The following is a 25,058-nucleotide window of genomic DNA, read 5'->3' as shown; positions in this document are numbered from 1 at the left end:
TTTTAAAGGCACATAATCATCTACAATACTTTAGACATTAAATATTTCAGAAATGCATAAAAAAGAAATATCTAAACTGATGCACGTGGAAAAAATCTAATTACCTTTAAAACTAAAATAGCAAACTCACAAATATCAAAAACTAACAGTTATTACACTCCATGTTTATGGAACAAAGCAACAAAATCTGTTGAATTTGCTGTTTACATCCAAGAATACAGTGAAACACAGAATTTAGGATATAGTGCAAAATGGTGAGAAGACTGTCATGCTTTTTGTCATTGTTTTTTTCATTACAAGTGGATGAAAACGTAGACATACAAGACAATTCAGTTTGATGTGCTTTGTAAGATACAAGTTCAAAGGCTTTATTCAAGAAGATTTTGTTTTGTAAACTACTTTCAATAAGAACAACAGCTAATGAAATCTTTAAGCTTATCAGTGATTTTACCATTCAAAATGTCATTCTCTTAAGAAATTGTGCTGGACTGAGTAGTGAAGGAGCTCTGGTAATGGAAGGTCACCACACCAGGATTTTCAAGAAGGTCCAAGCAATAGTGCCAGACTGTGTATGGGTGCATTATAGTATTCATTAGAGAGGCTGTAACCACGAAACATATGCCCTCACTTTTGAGTTCAGCTCTTTTCAAATGTGTTAAGTTTATAAATTATATAAAATCTCATCTATTGATTTCCAGGATTTTGCTGCTTTATGCAAAGAATTAAGAAATAAGTATTAGCAACTTTTAATGCACTGTGAAACTCAATGGTTATCAAAGAGGAATGGTTTGAAAGAACTTGCTGAAATGAAAGATGAGGTGTTATTGTTTTTGTAACAACATTTACCATTGGCAAGAAATGTTATATTTGAATTTAGGGTAGGTTTCATGAATTTGATTGGTTAACAAAGGTGACTTACTTATGTCACATATTTTGTGTCTTAAATGAGTTCAATTTAAATTTACAATGCACCAATATAAATATTCTTAAAGTTCAAGAAAAGGTTAAAAGAAACAATTAAAAAACTTTGTTTGTGGGCACAATGAGTTATAAAGGGGAATTTTAGGTCTTTCTTTTTTGTACTTTTAATTGAATTCCAAGATGAATATTCTGAAATTGACATCTCATATGCAACTTCTGTAGCAATTGAAAAACATCTATTGGGACTGTTATCAAAGTCAAATGAATACTTTCCTCCAGTTGACACCAGTAAAATGTCAATTAGGGACCTGTTTACTGTTAATGTGGAAAATGAAGAAATGGAGTACAGGAGAGGAGAGCCTTTCCACTTACTAACTTCTAATTGCTGGATCATGAAGAACCCTCACTTATTGGAGCATTACCATTGGAGCTAGAACAACCATTGCTAATGCAATGAGAAGGTGTGTAAGTAGTGACAAAATTTGGGAAATGCAGCTTATCTCATATATAGCTTGAATGCATCACTCATCCTAGGTGTGCCCTCCTCCTGCAGTCAGATCTTGTTCAGTAGAGTTGAGTTTTACAGTTAGTACATATGGACTATTGTTGTATAATACAGTTTTCTCCTCTTTCAGGCAGTCTACTCCATAAAAATCTTTTAATTTGAGTAGAGGTGATGACTCACTATACAAATCAATAAATGTATACATCTTGCATCTTCTTTTCCTCCAGTTTGTTCAGTAGAGCCACTATTACCACACTTGGTGCTGGTCCTTACTACATATCTAACAGCTGGTGGATGTGCCATAGAGTCTGACAGTAGAGTTAATATGAGAACTCCATATGCATCTGTAATATATCTCTCATGATCTGATCTCAAACAGCTGGTGTTGAACGTATACAGACTGACACTCGATACTATATATAATAATAAAGTACTCTCCTTCTGCAGCTGGAGTTGGTCTGGAATCTGACAGTAGAATTTAGATGAGCAGGGATATTTATTGCAAGTTCTCTCTTCCCATAGCTGATTTTGACACATCAAGTCTTATGATAGATTTGAGGTTAGCACAGAAGGTACAGTTTGAACTAGTTCCAACTGCAATACACATTTTGGTTGTCTGGTGATTTGTGTGCAACTATTTGGACAGTAATGTATCAATTCCTCCACCTGTCCATACGAGAGAACTCTTACTTCTTTGTCTCTTCCCTTTCCTGTGTGGGTGAAGAATATACCCTGAATGAGAAGAGATGTAGTCTTCCACAGACATGTCCATATCAAGCCACTGATATTGGTTGTCACACACCATGGGCTTCCTTCAAGCACTTTCTGAAGAAAGCTCATCTAGATAATTCTACCATTTCAATGTGAGATTTTAGCTAAACGGTATGATGTGGTGAGTTATCTGAGAATTAACATTTTTTTCACTTAAATGTATTTTTGATACATACCTATTTGCACTTCCTACTCATACTTCTCACTTTCAATGCATGTTTCTTACTTGAGGATTCACAAGAGTGCAAGCATAAGGGGAGTTATTATAGTTGGAAGTGTGTTACATTCCTGTTGCTGGAGAGCTTTTACTGCACAATAGAATCATCATACAGTGGCAGAAATTCACATAAAATTACATGGGAGTTTTCACAAGGCTATTAGCATGTAAACTTCTTTAGTAGAACCAGCAAACTGTATGTTTGTGAGAGAGATGATAATGAGTTAGAAAACCATTTTGAGATAAGGAAAATATTTTATTTCACAGAGAGGTTAAGTAATTTGTAAAACTAAAAGTAGATAGGAAATATTCTTATATCACACAAATGAGACTTGTTTAGAAATTGCTATTTGTGGGATAATAGATTTGATCTTCTTGCAAATATATATATTTTTTCTGTTACATGGCTTTTTTATTTTATTTTAAGGTAGTAAAATTTGCTATTAATATTGATATCTGAGCAAAGTTAAGCTAGAATATGAAAGCAAGACATTTCACTAGAGAATAGTAACAGTACATGTAAGTCTAGCCCATAGTTTTTGTAGTCTATATATGTAGATTTTTCAGTGAGAATGTTGCAGATTTACTCGTAGCTTAACTGATTTTTCAAAAACTAAAAATTTATGCATTTGTATGTTAAGCATTTAGTTCTCTAATCCATGCAGCAAAAAATTATGGTACATAAACCAATATGCCCTTAAAAAGGCTGTTGGTTTTTGTTGTTTTTTTTCAGTATAAAATTTTTAATCTTTCACAGAACATTTCATTTGCTTAATAAAATTTCTTACTTGCTTTTTGCATTTGGCAGTTAAAGAGGACCATAATGATTAATTATATACTTATAATAAATTAGCAAAATTTTATTCTCATTATCTGTTACTCTGAAAATAATACTGGGTCTGAATGTATTTCTGACAAGAAAAAGCTATACAGAAATTGGCTCAAAACAAACACAACATTACAAAATCAAAAATTATTTGAGCTACTGAAACTAATCAAACAATTAGGGATGCAAAACAATTACAGAAAATTCTAGATACCAATTAAAGATATAAAGAATTATGTTTTCAAAACATCATTTTTGATTAAAACAATAGAAAAATTAAAGTTTCTTATTTTCCTGTACAACTTTTCTGTATAAATAAACTTGTGAATTTCGGAAAGATACTTAACCTATATATACTTGTACATTATATAACAACACTGTTAAGTTTAGAATTAATTTATAAACTGAAATCATGGGATAGATTCTTATATATATGTCTATAAAAATGATGGAATTTTGAATGAACAGTACTCCCTTTTTATTTAATGGATTTATTTTGGATTAAAGTAATGGTGTTTTGTCTCATCATTAACAAAATTGTTTTAACAATTATCCTGAGAAATTTAAGCTTTCATATTAATGTAGTTGTATTTGTGAGTCTTTTATTATTGTTAAATCATCTGAATATGTTTTAATAAAATAGTTACACACATTATGTTATCTTTTGAATGTTGAGTTACATCTAATTTATTTTTGGAACTTGTAAAAGAAATGTTCATTATAGTAGAAACCTATTAAATTTGACAATGAGTCCAATTTTTATGCTTTTTTCCTAAGAATGGCTTAACATTTAACTTGAGGAAAGTTTTTAAAACTGATTAGTTTATTGTACACATATACAAGGAAGTAATTAATATACATTTATTATGGGTAACTTATAACAAACATTACATACATTTTTTTTATAAATTGGGTGGTAAAATTATATGAAGCAGCTGATTAAATATCTTTTAAAAACAGTTAAATTGCAACACTGCTGAAGGATTGAAAATGTCAGTCAAACCATAAAAATCTTTTGAGCAAAATACAAATGTTCTTAAACTCTTCCCATATAGGATCAACCATTAGCTGTCCTTTTATTTTAATATTAAAATACAAATAATAATGTTAATACAAAATTAGAATCAACATTAAGTGCTTAGATTAGATGTTTCTAAACAAAATTGACATGAAAGTTGCCATAAATTGTAAAAAATCCAAGAAAGAACTAAAAAGCTTCTACATTATCATATAATTTTGAAGTAGACTATTTATTTTTTAAAAAATGTTACAGTAGATGTACCTAGAAGGGTAGACAGACTATTTTTTAAATATGAAATTCATATTTTTGACATTTTTTTATCAATAAAAATATAGAACACTAGAATCATTTAAATTTTTTAAGGCTTAATTCTTGTATTTTGTATTCATTCATCATAAGGTACTATCCTGCACTGAAAACTCTAGAACAGCTAGAACACACTTATCTACCAAGGGTGTCTCGCTATAGATTTTCTCAGACAATGCAGTCAAGCATTCCAAGGCTAAGGGAACAGATTAAGGAGGCATCTATGTCAGAACTAAAGGATTTCTTAGAAAATATTCGTAAAGTTTCTTCCAAACTTGGTGAAGTTGCAATGAGACATGTAAGTTTATGTCATAAGACATGTAAATTTTGATCAGTAGCATAAATTCTCTTCACAAGTACTAGAATTCAAAATTCCTTAATTTTCTGCTGTTCCATTGCAGTGCATGTAGCTTCATAAAGAAACTTCTATTCTTAAAGTTATATTTAGCTGCTTAAAGGAACTTCTGTTAAGTTTTAAGGAATATAACTACTTGCAGACAAATACCTTTCACGTACTTCCAGTATACATCATTTGAGAGTGAATATTCTTTGGTGCTCATGTTTATTTGAGTGATTTTACTTTATTTTGCAAAATTCAATGTTTTGACATTTAACTTGGGTGAATCTCTAGAGAAATTCTATGGAGACATGAAAAATACAGTGGTCCACTTTTATGATGATTTCTTTGCATGAGGAAAACAATTTATGAAACAGAATTAATATACATGTATCAAAGGATATTGCTGTTCATTGGAGTTATTTATTTAGTGTATGTAAGTTCAACTCGCATAATGGTGCCTTTACATGAATAATCTACATTACTAACATGTATATAGGTGTATTCTCCAAGCACTGTATATGATTCAGGTGGTATTACAAGAGTAATATGGTTTTAGCCCTGTCTTGATGAGTTGCAGATCAAAGGCCATGTTATTGTATTTTTGATTTGCATTCAAAATTTTATTCAAGTACTATTTTATGAATTTATGTCAATAAATTTGGTATCAAGTTGTATATTATAATTCAAATTTTAGTATTATGCATTTGTTAATTTCTTAATTTAAAAGTCAGTCTTAAAAGAACACACCTAAATACCAATTTTTGTTGGTCACATGGTATGTTGAATGCAGTACTGTATAAAATTAGATGTTTGTGATGTCAAATACTAAGTCTGTAGTTTCATACAATTAGGAATTCAAATTGCCAATATGGACAAGCTAGAATATAAAATAAAAACCTCATATCTTTTAATTTTACTAAGATATGGCTTATGTACTGAATCAAACACAGTGGCACCATTCACTTCTTTCCATTTTTGGATATTGTCTCTTATAAAAACTTACTTCATTATATAACATGTAAATAACTAATCAACAGATATCCCTCTAGTGGTTTTCTTAGCTGATTTGATATGTGAAAAGGCTACCACATTCTTTCAAATCAAGATTTAAAGGAGGTAGGTTGTGTCTTGAGTTTGCTCAAAATTTCATTTTTCTTTAAGGCCTAAATATAGCTTAGTTACTACGCTTAAAATTTTTAGTAGAATTTTGTGTTATCAATGTAGTAATTTATGACTTTTTCATTATTCAACTATATACATATAAAACCAAGAAAAATTTGCATATCCTCCACATGCAAAAATTTAAAAAGGCTTAGCAACTACATCAAACAGCAACAGAGTTTAAAGGATGTAACTAGAAGAGATAATTGTTTACTTCTATAACTTAGGAAAAATAAATTTAATAACTTATTTCTAAACAGTAATAATTTATATAAATATATAATCTATAATAATTGAAATGTGACTGTATATTAAGAAATACTAGTCTATTAAAATACAGCTTAGACAAGGTCAATGTAAAAACTAAATGCCAGCTTTATATTTTTGGATACTGTAACATGAGTGTACTTGCACCACATCAGTGCAAGTTCTGTAGTGTTAGCCAGATACACCTAGAAGGTCAATATAATAAAAATAATAAATATATAACATTATGAGACTTAAGCTATATAGACTAAACATTTTAATTTTTGTGCTATAATTTGTAGTAATTCTAGAATGAAAAAGCATAATTTATATTTATTTCCTTTTTTTTTTTTTTGTTGTTGTGGTTATGAGATCAGTCAAATTTACAAACCCCACATAGGTAGAGAAAAATAACAGGTAAAATATAAAGTCTTACTGAAAACAAATGTTTGAAATGTATTAGGAAGTTTAAGAGATTACAAAAATTATATTTTAGATTTTTGGGATGAAGAATAGTTTTTAATCATAACATGAAAATCTCTCCATACTCAAACTAGTAATGAAACAGACTTGATATTTTCACAAACAAATCTTTAGTGAAAATGCTTCATTAAATAATCTGATTTCTTGTGTACAAAAATACTTGCAGTCTGTACTCAAAGTCCACCAAATTTTGTGAAGATACACTTATTGAATCAATACTTATAGTATAAATAATTAATGTTTGCAGATGTGAAAACAAACTTGTTTATTATACCAAAGTCATCGTGAAAGGGTTAACTTGTATTTGTAATAAGCAATGTACATACTTCAGATATTATCACCCCCATGAAAAATCTGTTGGCCCAACACAAGTAATCTACAGTTCTACATTTTATGTATAAGGTGTATTTTCTGAGCACTGTACATTAGTTAAGTGATATTAACCTGAACAAAACTCTAATGGTTTAATATGATTAATATACAGTACAAACTTGTATGTTAGATATGTGTTTACCATCAGAGTAAATCTGAGAGCTTAATACCTAGTAATTTACAGCATTAAATATGGTAGGTATTTTTAATTGACAGTGCACTTGATTCACATGTTATCATTGTCAGGGAAAACTGAGAGCCTAATATAAGTAATTTGTTACTAATTTGTACATAAGATATTTTTTCAGTGCGATATGTAAGTAGAATTTCATCATTTGTAAGTAATGATACTTTCACATAAAGTGTTTCAACACTATGTAAAGTCTATATAACATTAACTCACAGCAGGTTCAATGAATTTTGCTGAGCTTGTGAACCAAAATTGGCCTCTAGAGTTTCTATATTATAAGATCTAAAATGTCTTGTGTATCTCTATGAAAGTTCAGAAGCTTTAAGTAAATAATGTCTTTTGTGGACAAAAAATCAGAACTCGTAATAAAGTATGTTTACTAAACATCTATATATGTAGTTGACTGCTTTGAGTGCAAAGTGACATTCATGAAAAGATTGAAAACAAATTTTCTTCATTGAAAATTGTTAATTTTCATTTGTATAATCTGTAAAACCTGCTAAATAAGTTTCAGACTCTTTTTTTTCTGTAAAACTTTATATATATTTCATGTTATTTTCTCTTCACTAACCCTATACAGGGTCAGTTACTTAAACCAACTTCATAATCACCACACATATAAAATAAAACAAATTTGAATTAATCTTTTTTTTTTTTTTCTATAATTAATTCAAATTGTAACAGGAAAGTACAGTTGTTTATCCTAAATAGCTTAAAGCTCTTATCACTATAAATATGGTTCTACTTAAATTGTTTTTAATTGCCCTTTGAATTATAACTAATAATCCTGCCACACAAGTTGTAAATCGCTTAGCAACTTATGCATAGTACCAAACTGATTCTGATGACAACACAAAAAGGTTTTCTTTGATGCTGCAAATAACAAGGTGTAATTCCTGTTGTGAGCTCACTAGTTCTTTTTACTTATCTAAATATATCTTTTTCTAAACATGAGAAATATATGCAAGAACTTTTATCAGATTTTATCAGTAATGCTTTTATAGAATAAACTATCATCAACATGTAATCAACAGCAATTAATTGATAACAACTTAGCATGATCAGAACAAATTTTAGTGTGTTGATGAGACTAAGCATGCCATTTCCAGGTTAGAACATGCATTAAGCACTTATAAATTGGACAAGAAATTTAAAAATTTCATTATCATGAAATTATATGCAATCCCCAATGATGATTGTGATATTAAGAATGACATGTTAACAGTTCAAACAAAACAGCAGCTTCCTAAAGGTACTGAGACTCTTAGGAAGAGGCGCAGTTTTGCAGTTCATTGCTATTGCTCTTGTACTTAATGACAAAATACACCTAGATATCATGTTATCATTACAATGGACAATTTATTGAATCCAATTTAAAAAGAAACATTATTGTGAAGTTGAATGTGATAATACATCTGGTGCTATAGCAAATAATGCAGAGATTATCTTGAAATATCAGTCATCCAAAAACAAGTCTACAAGATCTACTGAATTGATATATGAAGATCGTAAAGGTTCCAATGACATCCAAACTACATAAAAAGAAGAGATCCATGTTTTGCACAATCCCAACATTTTAAAACAGTTTAATATCATCAACCATGTTTGTTTCTACTAAGAGTATATGAGGACATTAAAACATAGATGTAATAACCTTAGATGTAAAATAGACTCCTTACTAAAAAGTATTGTGGGATACAGACCAAGAGGTGATTTAAATGTTTAGAAAGAGTCAGCTTTTAGTAGTGTAAATAATAATCTAATTATAAGGATCTCTGATAAAGGTAAGAATTTTGTAGTTGTGGATAAAAACATGTATGTAAATAAGGTAGATGACCATCTCAGCAGTGGAAACAACCACAAAACATTACAGTGAGACCCTACTAATAACACTGAGAAAACATGTAAAGATTCAGTTTAAAGGACCAGTAAACACTCAATCAAATTGGAAACAACTACAAAACACTACAGTAAGATCCTACTCATAACACTGAGAAAAAATGTAAAGATTTAATTAAATAGAGCATGAAAAACTCAATCTTTCATAAATGTATAATGGTTAACCTTATTTCAAACAACAACAGACCACTGGAGCTCTGTGGTTTTTCCCAAGAACAAAGAAAATATCCCTTTGAGAGCCATTGTGTCAGCTTACAACTTACCAACAGAAGAACTCTTGTGGCTCATGGAACTACTTCACAACTGCTTGAATTTTATTCCTACGTACTTAAAAAGCACTCAGTATTTTCTTAAAATCTTCCATTCTCATATTAATGTTATCAACATAGATTGTATATCATTCAGTTTAGATGTTGAGTCATTGTATTCCTCTATCCCTATTGAAAAAGGGGTTGATTTTGTCATGGAATTTGGAGAGAATCATAAAAACAGTATAGATTTAACATGATACATGATTCAAAACATGATAAATTTGGTGCTAAGAAACTTTTTTTTTTTGTTTAATGAAAACTATTATCAGTAGTTATCAGGTGTTGCTCTTAGTAATCCTTTAGCTGTAGCATTTTCAGGTACTGACTTGTAAGTATTAAAAAGGCAAGCTTTGAAACACTGGCATAAGAAACCTCATAAGAAGCTTGATGTGTGGATGAAACATATTAATGGCACATTTAGAAAGACTAAGTATTTACTTCTTTTCTATGCTTTTCTCAACAGTTCCACCCTTGTATGAGATTTGCTATTAGGCACTTCAAAAAGTCAAACATATTATCATTGTTTGATGCTCAGATTATCTCAAAATATGGTCAATCTGTTGCAAAACTGTATCATGAGACTGTGAGAAACCAGTGTTTTCACATTACCACTCATATCACCACTGCATGTTAAACATGCAACTGCTATTGGATCACAAAATCCATGTTAATAAGACTTCTACAACTAATAAAGGTAAATCCAAAGCTTGTACATAAGTTATGCATTAATATTTCTAACTTTCAGTATAGTGTGTACATTTTCACCAAATTTGTCTACGTTTCAGTTAATATTATAAAAGTTTTTCTTACACAAAATCATATTTTTTAGAGAAGTAAAATAACTGTTTGTCAACAAATATATTGAGTGTTTGTTTTGAGTATTCCTTGTGCAAAGTAATTTTCAATATAAGATTAAAAATACTTTTCCTCATCTCATATTTGTTTTGTTTGAATCTTAAAATCTTATTACATTTCAAACATTTTTTTTCAGTAAAACATTATATTTTATCTTTTATTTTCTCTACCTTATGTCAAAATGGGATAACTCAATTTGTGGTTTTTAGGGGCATGGGTGCAAGGAGGCCATGAAACCTTGTAAGTGTAGTGAGTATTGTTATAATAAATGTAAAGTAAATACATTGTGTAGGATCACTTAGCCTAGAGTGAAGTGCATAAAATGTATCATGAAAATAAAAGTAATGATTCAATTTTGAACCAGAATCATTTCTGAGTTAAGCCTTTTTCTGTTATATCACCAATATTTTAAATAAAAACAAACCTCTTTAATCAACAAAGACTCTAAAAATCAACAAATATTTTTTCAGTTTTGTTGTCTGTACATTTCATTTTATACTTTCAGTACATAGACTGACAAGAATATTAGTGTATAATTTTGTTGCTAAGCAACATGACATAAGAACCTGTTGTTGGAATGTAGTCTCACCAAAATGCACTTGCTTTTCTATACATGTATAGATATTTAATTTCATTTTTACCATTAATTATTTATGAATACACCACAAATTCATTTCATGAATGATTTTAATTTTGATTGACTCGCAAAGGAACTGAATAACATTTGACTGCCTGACTGCACTTTTCTACCTTTTTGCTCTGTCAAGCTTGATTTTGCAAAATTTATTTATTTCAGTTAGCTACAGAATCTGAGATTAGGATGGAATACTTGCTCCATTGTATTTGACAGGTTGCACACTAGTATAGTGTTAATCATCAGAGTAAACTATTCGCAATTTGTGTAAGAGAAGGTGTGGCAAAGGGGTCTTACTTTCTAGTGTATGACTTTGTAAAGAAATAAAATTGAAGACTGAAAGTTATTCTTTGTCTGAGTAATACTATATTATAATAAGTAATTTATATTAAGTTCCTTACTTCTCAGAGCAGTAGTGATAAGTTGAAGAAGGAAGGTCTAAAGAATAAGTGTCTCAATTCTCACACTAGGAGAGATTGAAAGTATGTTTAAATATTTGCTTATAAAAAGGATGCATTTGGCATTTGTACAGCAAAAGAAAAGCCTTATGTTCTGCATGGCCAGGTGGGTTAAGGTGTTTGACTTGTAATCTGAGGGTTGCGGGTTTGAATCCCTGTTGCACCAAACATGCTCGCCCTTTCAGCCATGAGGGCATTATAATGTGATGGTCAATCCCACTATTCATTGGTAAAGGAGAAGCCCGAGAGTTGGCATTGGTGGTGATGACTAGCTGCCTTCTCTCTAGTCTTATGCTGTTAAATTAGGTATGGCTAGTGCAGATAGCCCTTGAGTAACTTTGCATGAAATTCAAAAAACAAACAAACAAGAAAAGCCTTTGCATACAAGAGTACATCAAAATAGGTAACATATTTTAAGCACTACAATGAATGATTGTTTTTGAGAAGTACATTAAGTGTATTTCAGTTTTTGCCTAAGTTATTATATAAACTTTTTGAAGATGAAAAAATGATTTGATATTGTGTTGTTCAATGAAAAAAAACAAGAAGAGCAATGCTTACACATTTACATAATTTGATATAACAACTGGAATAATGTTGTATCTTCTGTATTTGTTTATGTGAGCAGCTAGTAACAAACTTTTGAAATAGCTTTACAAGTAATTTGTCGTTTTTATGTCCTCAAAGTATTTTTTTTTAAATTGAATTGTATTTTGTGTAAAACTCTTAAAATAATGGAATAAAAGTAAATAACTTGTGGTGAACCAAAAAAAAATGTTCCTGTTATTTAGTTGTGTAAGATATATATGTATACTTTCAGTAGAGCAAAATGATTTCTGTGTTGACAAGAACAACATCTGTAATAATCTTAGAAGAATCAGTTATTATTGTCTAACATGCTTTTATGTTCAGATGTATCCCAACAGTCCAGCAGGCTTTAGTTTAGAAACATTTTTTCTAATGCTGATACAGATTTAACTGTGACTTAAGTGAACACCTTTTCTTTCAGCATACAAGTGATTGCAGGTTTTGTGTGACTCTTTAGCATTATATCCTACATGTCATTTTGAAATTTTTCATATATATTTTAAAAAGGTATCTATATAACCTGTGAAGAAACTAGTAAGATAATGATACACTTCATCTTTGATTATCTGTATGGTATTCACATTCCAAGAACTTTTTTAAACTTCTTTTGTCACCCAGTTTCCAATAAAAGCTCATTCTTCACTTTTGTACTGACATGGTGTTGGTGGTCTTTTATTTACATTAGTTTATATTGTGGAAAAGTTAATTTAAAAGAAGAACTGGATTATAGTTTCCTTGGGGTAATGCCTTGCATTTTACAAATTCAAAATACAAATTTAAGTGTGAAATAAGTTTTACATGTGATTCTCCAATATGATATTCAAAATGCCTATTAGTCCAATGATAGAGTGATGTAACATTGCAGTATGTCCTTTACCTTGTACAAGAGTCTGATGGCATTGAATCTGCTTCCATAGAAATCATCATTTACATCAACATGATGAAATACATGAGAGGAATTACACTAAATCAGTATTTATTAATCATATTAGAAGTTGTGTTCCCATTTAACAACAATATAGTATCCAAGAGTTTCAAGTTGTCACTCTGTGTCTTGAGTTTGTTTTCTTATGACTCGTGCTGGTGTATTTAAATCAGTATTTAACTTACAAAACACACTTAAGTTCTACTCATATTTAATTGCAGCATAAGATGAAATTATTGTCTTATAAACTGGTATAATTACAAGTGGGTTGTCTAGTACAGTTGGTGTATTTTAGCTCTGGGTTACAGAATATGGCTGATTGAATATTTATAAGTAGCATCATAATTGATTTATGTACCACACAAAGTTTTAAACTGTATATATAGTTAATTATAAACTGTTTCTTTTAGTTTTGACAACTTTGTTAATGATGATACTTTATTTCCCTGTCGATATAAAGTTTAACATAGAAGGCTGAGTTTGGCCTCAGTGTATACATGCCATAGGATACAATGAGTGTGTTAGTATTTGTTCTTCTGGAAATTTTAAAGTTTTTGAGTCAGTGCAAGGATCCTACATCTGTTATTATAACACCACATGTATTCAGTCATTAGCAATAACTGCTCATCATACAAAATAGTGAATAGAGTGAAGGTCTTGAACACATTACCAAGCTGAGTTTTGTATTATGATATAAATGAGATTAATTAGTATTTGTTATTTTAGTCATGTATTTATTGTTTTGCATCCATGACTAGCATATATTAAATAACTGAATTTTTAAAATGCTTAAAATAAAGCTTTTCCTTATGTGTAACTACATATTTATATAACAAATGTGACTTAAGTTTCCTTGAATTTTAATTTTTTGTCTCTTTCAAGTATCAGAGTCTGGAACTTTAGTCATTGTAAAAATTGCATACAGACTATTCTTCTAACAAGTACACAAAAATTTGTCTTGGATTCTGGTAACAGGCCCATAATGTCATTTCAAGAAAGTCTGTTGTTGGTTAATGTAGTATGGAGCTAAGTTCAAAAATGAATGCTTTGTATGAGCTACAGTATTTGTTGCAAATGTTTTCTATGTTCTTAAAGTTTGTCTTTTATGTGTGTTATATGTTTGGCTATAGTTTTATAATAAATAGATTCCAGTGTAATATAAAGTTTTATTCATTTTAAATGTGTGTTTTGAGACTTGTATATTACAAAAAAGTAATTATAAATACTTTTTTTTGTAGTAGTAGTCTGTTGTTTTATATTTCAAAATGAATTCTTTACAGAAAATCATAGTGGCTAAAATTGTAATTGTTGCTACTTCACTTAGTTTCTATAATTATGAAGTTTACTCATAAGATTAATTTTGTTCCACAGTAAGTCATTTCCTTAGTTTACATGTTCAGACATAAATATCTAGATTTTAAGTGCTTTAGGTTAAAATAGTTCTCTAAGTATTTGTAAGACCATCTAGTATGTACGAGTATGCATGTAAAGCATGAAGTCAAACTATGCTTAATTATAGTTAATAATGATGTGAAAGTTATGTAAACATTGAACATTTTATACAACATGATACTGACCTACATGAGTAACTTAAATAATACAGTGTATGATGCATGACTAAGGTTTGATTATTTTATGTTAATATGGAATTTTGTTTTATACCTAAATTATAAATTAAACTAAAATATAGATATGTGTAAATCTTGAAGTAGGCTATAATGATGACAAATGTGAAGCAACTTGTCTAGTGTTTCTGAAATATGATAGAGACTGACCTATGTGTTGGGCCACAGTAGAAGATGCTTGATTGATTTCTATAAAAACATTTACCAAAATGAAAATGTTACTATGTGTAGTTGTATCCAAATGATTTTATGTAGAGTTTTTAATAACTCTGTTAGAGTAGCATAGTCATATGATAAATATCTGTTGTTTGAATGTTATGTATTGACACTCCTACGAAAGACGTTTCTAGTCCTGATTTCTCCAAGCCCGTTCCCCTGGCTGTGGTTTTGCTAGATAGTAGATAGGGACAGTGGGAATCTCGTTAATCCATTCATTAATGGATTTAAATGGCAATTTCATTTAAATACAAAATTATTAGCCTAATATTAATAACCTTTAAAGTTGCTCTGGGGCCTATCAGGCCCCACTTTTCGTAGGAGTGTTAATATGAAAACGAGGCATCTATGTAGATTATAAACCAAAATATGAATATTCTTGAAGTATACCATACAAATAGTTATTCTTTATTCAATAAGATATTTGTATTAAGTAATGAAATGATTTACTTACAAAAGTAATACTATAAAGTTAACCATAACAATAAAACTAATGCTAAAAACTCAAGGGATAGAAATAGTAGTTTTTGTTTTTATAATGTGATACATACAATATATATGTGTATCTAGAGTTTGAATGTTTTACTTCTCAAACGATATGAAACAGTCATTTTGAGAATTACATACATTTTTAGTTTCCATACCTAGAGTTTGTTATATGTAAAAACTGACGTTTAGGGATTCATGAAGCATGAAATGCAAATAATAAAAAATCACATGTTGAGATACCTACAACACCTTCTGGTGGTTTGGTTGCAAACCATCTGCCCATGCATTGTAGATGACTTCATTATTGTAGACTTTGCAACTGTCTGTTCCCCATCTTTTCCCTCTAGTGATTTGCTCTCTAGTGACACAAAATGGAATTATGCAACCTTAGTAACATGCACTTTTTTTTGCCACTTTGTGAAACTGGATGTCACATGAAAATAAAGTCTCAAGATCACCCCTATCATTTGAAGCAGCCAATTAGCATGAGATGCATTGTTTGGATATAAATTGACCTTGTTAATCTACTTTCTAAAGTGGAATCAAAGTAAGCAATCTATAATATTTTTTTTAAAACTTCACTACTTTTGACAGTATAAAGAAAAAAACTTTGTTTATTAGGCAGAAGAACAACAAAATATTGAAGCTGGTTTGATCAGGAGAAGAAAAAAGAGAAAAGCACCTCCTCCACCTAATCCTTTTACTGGAGAAGTGGAACTAGAACCTGAAGCTGACAGCTCCCCATATGAAGGCAGTGAGGAATTAAGTGCTCAGGATTTAGTGGATTTTTCCCCTGTGTATCGATGTTTACATATATATTCTGTTTTGGTTAGTTTGAAATAGTCAAATCTAAATTAATTTCAAAAATGTAGATTTTCACTGTGTAAAAGAGAAGGTTATTTTCTTGAAGAGAAATTGTTTTAGACTAGATGTTAACAATATTATAATCTTGTAGATGAATGTTTTTTCTTATCAGTACATGATAAGTGTTATTGTTGCAAAAAATATTTTTTCGTGTTATTAGTTATGTAAAAGACATATGACTGTAACTAATAACAACATGCTTTCTTAAGTTCCTTTCTGGACATATCACTGAGTTACATTCAGAATTCAATTAATCCCCTTTATTATCAACGTATTTTCATGAAATTATCATCAAGTATGTTGTAGTTCAATATTTTATATTATGTTAGTTTTTATTTGTTTATTTCAAAAGACCCTGTCACACTAAACATGCTTACTCTTTCAGCCATGGGAGCATTATAATGTACAGTCACTCCCATTATTCATTGGTAAAAGAGTAGTACAAGAGTTGGCAGTGGGTGGTAATGACTAGTTGTCTTCCTTCTAGTCTTACACAGCTAAACTAGGGACAACTAGTGCAGATAGCACTATGTAGCTTTGCGTAACATTAAAAAAACAAATGAACAATTTATTTTAAAAGAAACATCAAAAGTTATAACGAAACCTATCAGTTTTATGTTGTGATGCATGAACTATGTACAATGCTAATATTTTGTGAAGTATAGCTTGAAGCATGTATAAGTAGGTCTAGATGAAAATATAGTTTACTTGACCTATCAACATGTATATTTCAAAGTTCTTTCACTGAATGTGGTTGGAAAAAGAAAGAAATTTTGTCAGTTTTCAACATGTGCCATTCCTACCTTCTGTTGTGTATGTTGAATACTAGAAGTTACATGTATATTCAACATGTATATGTTTATAGTCATTATAAAGAGCTAATTTTATACTGCATTTCAACAAAAGTTATTTTGAAAGTAGTGCTAAATTGTCATCCTTAGGTAGACGTATAACTGCTTATGCTATTGTTTGCTCATTTGTTCACAATAGTACTTCATTTGTTTCTTACCTAACTATATTATAGTTAGAGAAACAGTTAAATTATATTTAAGTTTTACTTTTATATTTTATTTAATAATGCATTATTTGTGTTTTAAAATTCACATTTGAAAGGTTTAATAATTTTTTATAACATAGCCAAAGCTTCCCCTTGCTCTGCATGGCTTACCCTACCAAGCATGTATAAAACAATTGTACTGGAAGCTAAAATATCTATGTTGTTCATACTGTTTTATCACTTAGTGCAACCTGTTGATATGTGTCAATATAAAAAATTCAGTGGTGAAGAATAGGAAAGGAAAATATTGAAAATAAACTATAACAGAAAAGGTAAGAATATGAAATTATGCATATGACCCAAAGAAGATTCTTTAAGATGTTTAAATGAAGAATTAAAAGATATGTACATATTTCTGTTTCTTAATTTTAAGCATTTCATTGCTTTTTACCGTGATGATAATAGTTTAAGTTATTGATATGGTAGAAAAAAAATGGAAAATAAAATATAAACATTTGCCATGAAAAATCTCTTGATATTCAGTTGGGAAATTCTAAAGATTATGCAAATGAAATATGAAAACTGTAAGATAATAAATAGTATTTTAAAATTAAAATTAAAATCACTTTGCAGGTGAGCTATTCAAAATCTGAGTGCAAATAATTACATTAAGTAATGAATTTTTATTAGAAATAATAGAGAGAAACCAAAATTAAATATTTTTTCAAGCCATATACATTAATGGAAATTTTTAAGTTTCAAGCAATTTTATCCACTTTTTTAATATACAAAAGTTAATAAGAGTTATGTGAAGCTTGTTGTTTTTATAGGGTTAAGAGAATATTCAATGTTCTTTTAAAAACTTGTAGCAGCAATTCTTATGATTTGTGATTATTGTAACCAACTTTTTCTACTTACTGTTTGGGAACATTTCATCTACTAGAGTAATTAAAACAGGTAAAATAAAAATGTTTTAACTTTTATAAAGACAAATAGCAACCTAGCTATCTGTAGTGATAAATAAAGTTTTAATGCTATAAAAACTATTTACCTAAGAAAGTCAAAACTGCAAAAACTTAGTATCTTAAAAATTAAAAGATGTTATTCCAATCTTGGCTCAGACTGAAGTAATAGCAGTGATTTGCAAAAAAAATAGGCATAATTGTTTTTTTTTATTTCTGTGGACAAGCAATAACAAGTGTGGAGTAAGTGTATATTTACTCAACAGCTTACCCTAAATCTTATTATATGTCCTTGTTTGTATGTATGCTTATGTATATATGAGAAAATTTCAAAACTTTTTTTAAATAAAAATTCATTGCAATTTCCAGTTGCAATCCAAAGGTCATAATGATGTTTGCCTGCGGTAATAATAGTACCCAAAAGCATTGGTGATATACCAGTTAGCAGTCGTGGAAAATTATTTAAGGGTGTAGAGTTTAGTGCTTATACCCACAATGTCTCAACTCCTACTGCTTTTCATTGTATGTAGCCTCTTGTGGGAAAGCAGTTACCTTTAAATGGATATATTAAAGTCAAAGGTAAAGATAAAATAAAACTGCTGCAAAAGAATTTCTACTAAGCATTATCTACTATCCTCTATCCTTTTTATAATATTACCAAAGCATCCACTTTCCCTACAAGGCTTGGACTACCAAGCATGTATAAAAAGAATTTGCTGGAAACTAAGAATAGGAAAGGAAAATAAGAGTATGTATGTCTATGTATAGGCATACATACTAGTATCCTTTTTTGGTACAAGAAAGGAGTAATTGAGAACCCACACATAGAAGTTCTGTGAAAGAAGTATAGCAGTAATGTTCTTTGTTTTTCTGTATGCTTGTCTGGAAGAATAACTTACAAAAAAATTAATTTAATTCAGCTGGATCTACTAAACCATTTGTTAGAAAAAAACACACTAATCTTGATATTGTAATATTTTTATTTGTTCATTCATGTTCTTTGTTTTTTGGTTCTTTGTATTTCTAAAGTATTCTGATTATAAAATTCATAATGTACAAATAATATAAACAAGCTGTAAAGTAAATTGTATGTTTCTAAAAGTCTGATACTATTATTTCTGTATAGAAAGATCACTCAAATCTGTAATTAAATATTAAATATAACTAATTTCATCTGTTGTTTAAATATTGAGAATATCAATAATCTAGTCTAGGGCCCTGACTTAGAATCCAGGGTTTCATGTCCCATTGTTACAAGAAAACACTGTCCACTTTGGGGCTTTAGATGTGCCATAACAGCATTTGTCAGATCCCACTGTTTACACAAGAATTGACAGTGACTGTGGACTAGGTTAATTTCCTCTAGTTTTTCAGTTCAAAATCATGGATCTTTGTGAAGTGTGGTAAAATAATTCTAAAAAATACTTGTAAAAATGAAAATCTTTGGGGTTTCAAGTTATAGAAGGTTAAAAATTTCAGTTTTAGATATATAATAATAGGAAGTTAATTGAAATGTTAATTGGTTATTTCTTTCAAAATACCCTGAAAGTCATATTAAAATGTGTCATCAAGCTTGACAGAGGAGCTACTAAATCAAGCTGAACTTAAGTTCAGTTAGTTTAGTGATTAGCATTTATTTTAAGCTTATTTTATTGTATATTAGTCAGTATTGATATTATCAGAAAATGTAGTTTCTAATGACACATTACTTACTATGATTTTTTTTGGCTAGTAGCTGTTGGCCTACAATGATATCTTATGCTTTGACTCATAACTGATTTCTATTTATCACACCAGTACAACATACCATTGACTTTCAGGGTGCTCGTGAGACCTTTGAAACCTACTACAGACAGCAAAGAAAACAGCAAGCAAGACTTGCCCTTCAGCCACCAACAAATATGGTAAATATTACTCATCAGTAAAATTTAAAATAGTAAATTTGGTTTTTCATGTTATTTCCAAAAAGTATTTTACCTTACTTAAGTTTCGCAGGTTTATAAAGAATTTAGAAATGTTGTAAGTAAAACATTTTAAATTTAATTTAAATACACAACTTTGATTTTCACTTTATTATTCACTTTATGCTGCTTTTTCAATTCATGCATTAATAACTTGTTAAATAATAGATTTTACTGGTAGATGGGGTAGAGGGACAGTGGTAAGGGAAGCTTGCTTGGTCCATGCTTTCCTATGTTATTCTTAACCTCCCCTTTTAACCCCTGCATCCAGTAACAATAACAAATTCTTCTCATAAAAATTGGCTGACTTTCTGAATACTATAGTATGCGTGCCCACCTACAAAATGTAAAAGTGCAGTCCTCTGAATCTTTGATTGAACCACCCCAACTCCTTCACCATGGATAGGCTGGTGTTACCCCTGAGTATGCACATTGCTCGTTTTAATCCTTTTACATTTCCTTGCATTTTGTGATGTTTTCTTAGTTATCTGATGGTTTTGTATTATTATTTGAAATCCCAGCTGTTATTTGGTTGTACCATTGATCTGCAGATGTTATTCTCAACACTTATACTTAATAGGGAAAAAATGTATCTTGTGTAAATATTAAGGATTTATATAATTTGATTTGTACAATATGTTTGTGTTATTCATTACCAATACTGTGCCATTGTGTGAGATAAGAGAGAAATGTGATACCCCATCTAGAGAAGAAAAATCTGCTTCCCTTCCATCTTATTTGGATATGACCAACTCTACATCCCATCCTCACTTGGTGCACCACTATAAGACTTATTGGTGTTCATTTTTCACTTTTGTATACTCTAATTTCATAAGATATATTTATTTTGTTTTTTTTCTTTTTGGTTTTTTTTTTCACCCTACCTAAACAAGAAAAGAAATAATGAAATAAAATTACATTAACAAGATTAAATTTCCTCATGAATTGTTTTTTTATTTAATCCATGCAATACATTTATATTTATTGGTCATAATGAAAGGAATACAGATATACCATGCAGTCTCAATCAGGAAGATCAACTAAAAAAGATGAAATTAAAGCAAAGTTAAATTTGTTAGAAGTGGGGAATATAATATTTTAATACTTGCATAACTTTGCTCAAACTTATAGCTATTATTCAACTGCCATGGTTTCATATTTGCCAATCTTAGCATTAGTTTGATTTTTTGTTACTTGCTGCAGACATTTATACCACGCTTAATTGCCCATGGCAGAATATGTTTCATGATATTCTCCAACTAAATCAGTGCATATTTTATCCTGATACTGTATATATGCACCCCAATTCAGATAATTTTATCTTTTTTTTTTTTTCAAAAAAAGTAACTAACAGGTGTCACATTATTACAATAATGATCTTGTAGTGATAATAATTAAAAACAAGTTTCTCTTCTGATTGACAAGCTGACTGTGGTATGAATCCACAGATTATTATTTCTGGCATGGAGGCCAATTTTGTCTTTTCTGTTCCACCTCTGATTCTCTAATATCTACCATTGTGCAACAATCAGGATGGATAGTCACTCACAGTTGAGAGTGTCAGTGATCTTATCCTTAGTGAGCTGGAGCCACGTATTCAGAACATGTGGCTGCAGTTGAGAAAAATCCTGAACATTTTGGAAAGATTATGAATTCACATGTTCCTGTGCATTTTGTTAGTGTGTTGGATCAGCAGCCCCCTGTAGGTCAGTAGTAAGTGTAAGGACTTGCATTGCCAGGGTTCATTCCTTTATGGTAGGTGTGGCAGATGGTTTGCACCTGCTTTGCTCTTAAATCAGTGTACCACCACAAGATGCTATTCCAATCAATGATAATCACCACAATTGTTAAATGACCCATGAAAAGGAGGCCACTTTAGGATAAACTACCTTTGATTTGTTTTCTTTGAGTGTTTTATGTGTTTATTTTGAGCATGGAACTTAATTGGTGGCTAAAACAAAATTTACTCAGTTATATGAAGGGTTAGTTAGATCTTATCAGACTCATTGTTGGAACATTGATTTCACCTACTACCACCAGGTGGAGGCATTTTTCCAACTCTTCAAGTAATTTATGTTCCTTGAATTTCAGGGGTTCTAAGGCAGAACATATAGTTCATCTGTATAGATCTGTGTACCTTGATGGGACAGAGCAAATTGCTGTGGACCTAAAATTCAACTTCAACATTTGAGATTTCTTTATAATGATAATAATTAAAAACAGGATACAGAAGGATTGTAGTTTCACTCCTATTCATGAGTACTGTTCCATACATTAACCTCTTGGCATGAAATCCTGTATGTGATGAGGGGACCTCCCAGAGAAGGTTCGGTTCTTTTAGTTTACCTCCTCTGGGATTCAAACACCCACCTGCGTGTTTGCCATACATGGTGACCTGTGAAGGGGAGGAGAGGATCCTGGTGGTTGAAGGGTCCAACTCCAACACACCACTTTGGCTTTGAATTCCTGTAGATGGGCGGTCTTGGGGTACCCCTTCCCCCCCAAGATCAATCAGCTAGTCAATCGGGTGTTGTGGACATTATGTCTGATACAGGTTTTTGGGTATATTGCTCACGAATCCCTGGTGTTACTGCAGCGACCTTCTATGGCACAGTAGTGCATTCCCTTTAGGGCTCCATGGTGGGTGGGTTCAGTGAGAACTGAAATATTCTTTTCTTTATTATGGATACTCCTCAAATAAAAAAAATTAAGCATGACAACATAGAGAATAATTCGACTTCTGGCAAATGACCACACATTGATGACTCTGTACAATCAAAATCACATCTTGAATCTGTCCCACCATTTTTAACTATACGTTCTTTAACTGAAAAACCCTTAGGGCAGATGTCTCCATTTTTTATTCAGAAGAGTTTGGAAGGGCTTGCTGGCTCTCCTAAATTGGTAAAATAGTTACAGTCTTGGGACATTTTAGTGGAAACATCTTCATAACATTTTAAACTCCTCTTGAAATCAAAGGCCATTTGGGATATACCCATAGAGGTTATTTTTCATTCTGCTTTGAATTCTTCCAGAGGAGTTATAGTTGAGAGAGATTTAAAGACCATTCCTGAGTCAAAAATCTTCGCATGTTTCACCAGCTAAGGTGTTACAGCTGTGCACCAAATTTTTACATGTTAAGAAAGGATTATGGAGTTGACAAATGTTTTAATATTAACATTTACAACATCACGTCCTCCCACTACAATCAAGGCAGGGTATCTGAATTGTAAGGTATGGCCTTATATTCCTAACTCTGTTAGATGTTTCCATTGTCAACGATTTGGTCATTCGAAAACATCTTGCCGTGGTTCCTTGACATGTGCTTGTTGTGCTGGTAAAGACCATGATGCTTTTGAATGCCAACTAGAACTGCATTGTATTAACTGTAATGGTCCACATCCTTGCTATTTTACTTCTTGCTCTAAATGGGTAGAAGAGAAAGAAATACAATGTCTAAAGACAGTTCACAATATTACTTACCCAGAGGCTCGGTAATTACTATTCCCAATTCCATTTCAGACATATGCTGCTGTTATCTGTTCCACTACTACAGTAGGAATCCAGACAGACTGTGCCTCCTACAGAATCCTTAACAGCACATCTTAATCTAGCACCCTCCAAAATCAAAGATGTTAACAAATCAGTATCTACTACATCTGTTTCTACCACATCTTCTATTTATTACCCAACTTTACCTTGTTCAAGCCCAGGTGTTTCCATGGGGTCTTCCTCTCTTGACACCACTAAAATTAAACAAACCATTCATTCATGCCCTCAATCACTGGAACGTATGTCTACAAACACCGACCTCCCTACTCGATCCAGAGCAGGATCCGAATCACTAAAGGGTGACAGACCCACATCCAGTAAAGAAACAAATGGTTGCAAGCAGAAGGTGTCTTTGCCATATTCTCTTTCAAAATAAATAAAAAATGACCATGCTAATCCAATGGAACTGTTGAGGTTTTCAATCAAATGTGAATGACATCAAGGATTCGATTGACTTTTGTTATCCCAAATGTCTTTTTTGCAGGAAACATTTTTAAAACCTACTAATACTCTCACAATTTGACAATACTCCTTATACTGAAATAACAGGTCATGTGTAGGACAAGGACAGGGGGGAGTAGCACTGATGGTTGATCAGCATGTGCCCACCTGGTTCTTGTCATTGAATACGCCCTTGGAGTCTGCAGCCATCTGTATCTCCTTGGGTTGTACCATCACTGTTTGTTCTCTGTACCTTACCCTTGAAAAAAATATAATAAATCAGATCTTGATGCCCTCATTGAGCAACTACAAAACCCCTTTTCAATTTTGGGGAATCTTAATGAGCATAATCCCCTCTTGGGTGGTTCTGGTATTGATGTAAGGGGTCAGGCTATAGAGCATATGCTCTTGAATCATAATCTGTATCTCTTCAATACTGGCTCTTACACTTATTTTCATGTACCCAGTGTATCATTTACTGCTGTAGATCTTTATATTTGCTTCCCTTGGCTTTCACTTGCTTTTCTTGGGAGATTGACATCAATCCACAGGGTAGTGATCATTTTCCTATCATATTAAGAGAGATTGGCTGTAGTCAGTGCCACCCGATCCTTGTGCCTCAGTGGAAGTTGGACCAGATCAACCAGATTTACTGCTCTCTCAAAACTTGATCCTGCCATCTTATGTAAATCATTGATGGATGATTGTGTAGCAGCAGTAACTATCTGTATTGTCCAAGCAGCTGCTCAGTGCATCCCCAAAACTTTGACATCTTTTCAATGGTATCCCTGCCCTGGGTGGAATTTTGCTTGTTCTATAACATGAAAAGCTCAGAAACATGCTTGGGATAAATTTTGTAGATATCCCATGCTTTCAAACCACATTGCATTTCAGCAAGCCTCTGCACCTCCTTGGCAAGTTA

General features: G+C 31.1%; 1 protein-coding gene across 8 annotated transcripts in view; it reads left to right on the top strand.

The window, feature by feature from the left end:
* Sec15 (exocyst complex component Sec15) overlaps window positions 1-25,058 on the top strand; it is a 115,071-nt gene that overhangs the window by 25,371 nt on the left and 64,642 nt on the right. For all 8 annotated transcript variants that reach the window (XR_013015672.1, XR_013015671.1, XM_076460942.1 and 5 more), the window contains exons 4-6: window positions 4,661-4,865; window positions 15,981-16,187; window positions 20,003-20,086. Coding sequence is in view for 6 of the 8 variants with exons in the window: in XM_076460942.1 (XP_076317057.1) it covers window positions 4,661-4,865; window positions 15,981-16,187; window positions 20,003-20,086 (496 nt within the window). In the remaining 2 variants the exon portion in view is untranslated. The remainder of the gene's footprint in view (window positions 1-4,660; window positions 4,866-15,980; window positions 16,188-20,002; window positions 20,087-25,058) is intronic.

The sequence above is a fragment of the Tachypleus tridentatus genome, chromosome 10 (assembly GCF_004210375.1).
Source record: "Tachypleus tridentatus isolate NWPU-2018 chromosome 10, ASM421037v1, whole genome shotgun sequence".
Classification (NCBI taxonomy): domain Eukaryota; kingdom Metazoa; phylum Arthropoda; class Merostomata; order Xiphosura; family Limulidae; genus Tachypleus; species Tachypleus tridentatus.
Note: the sequence above shows the minus strand (reverse complement) of the source record. Positions and strands in the feature narration are given on the sequence as shown.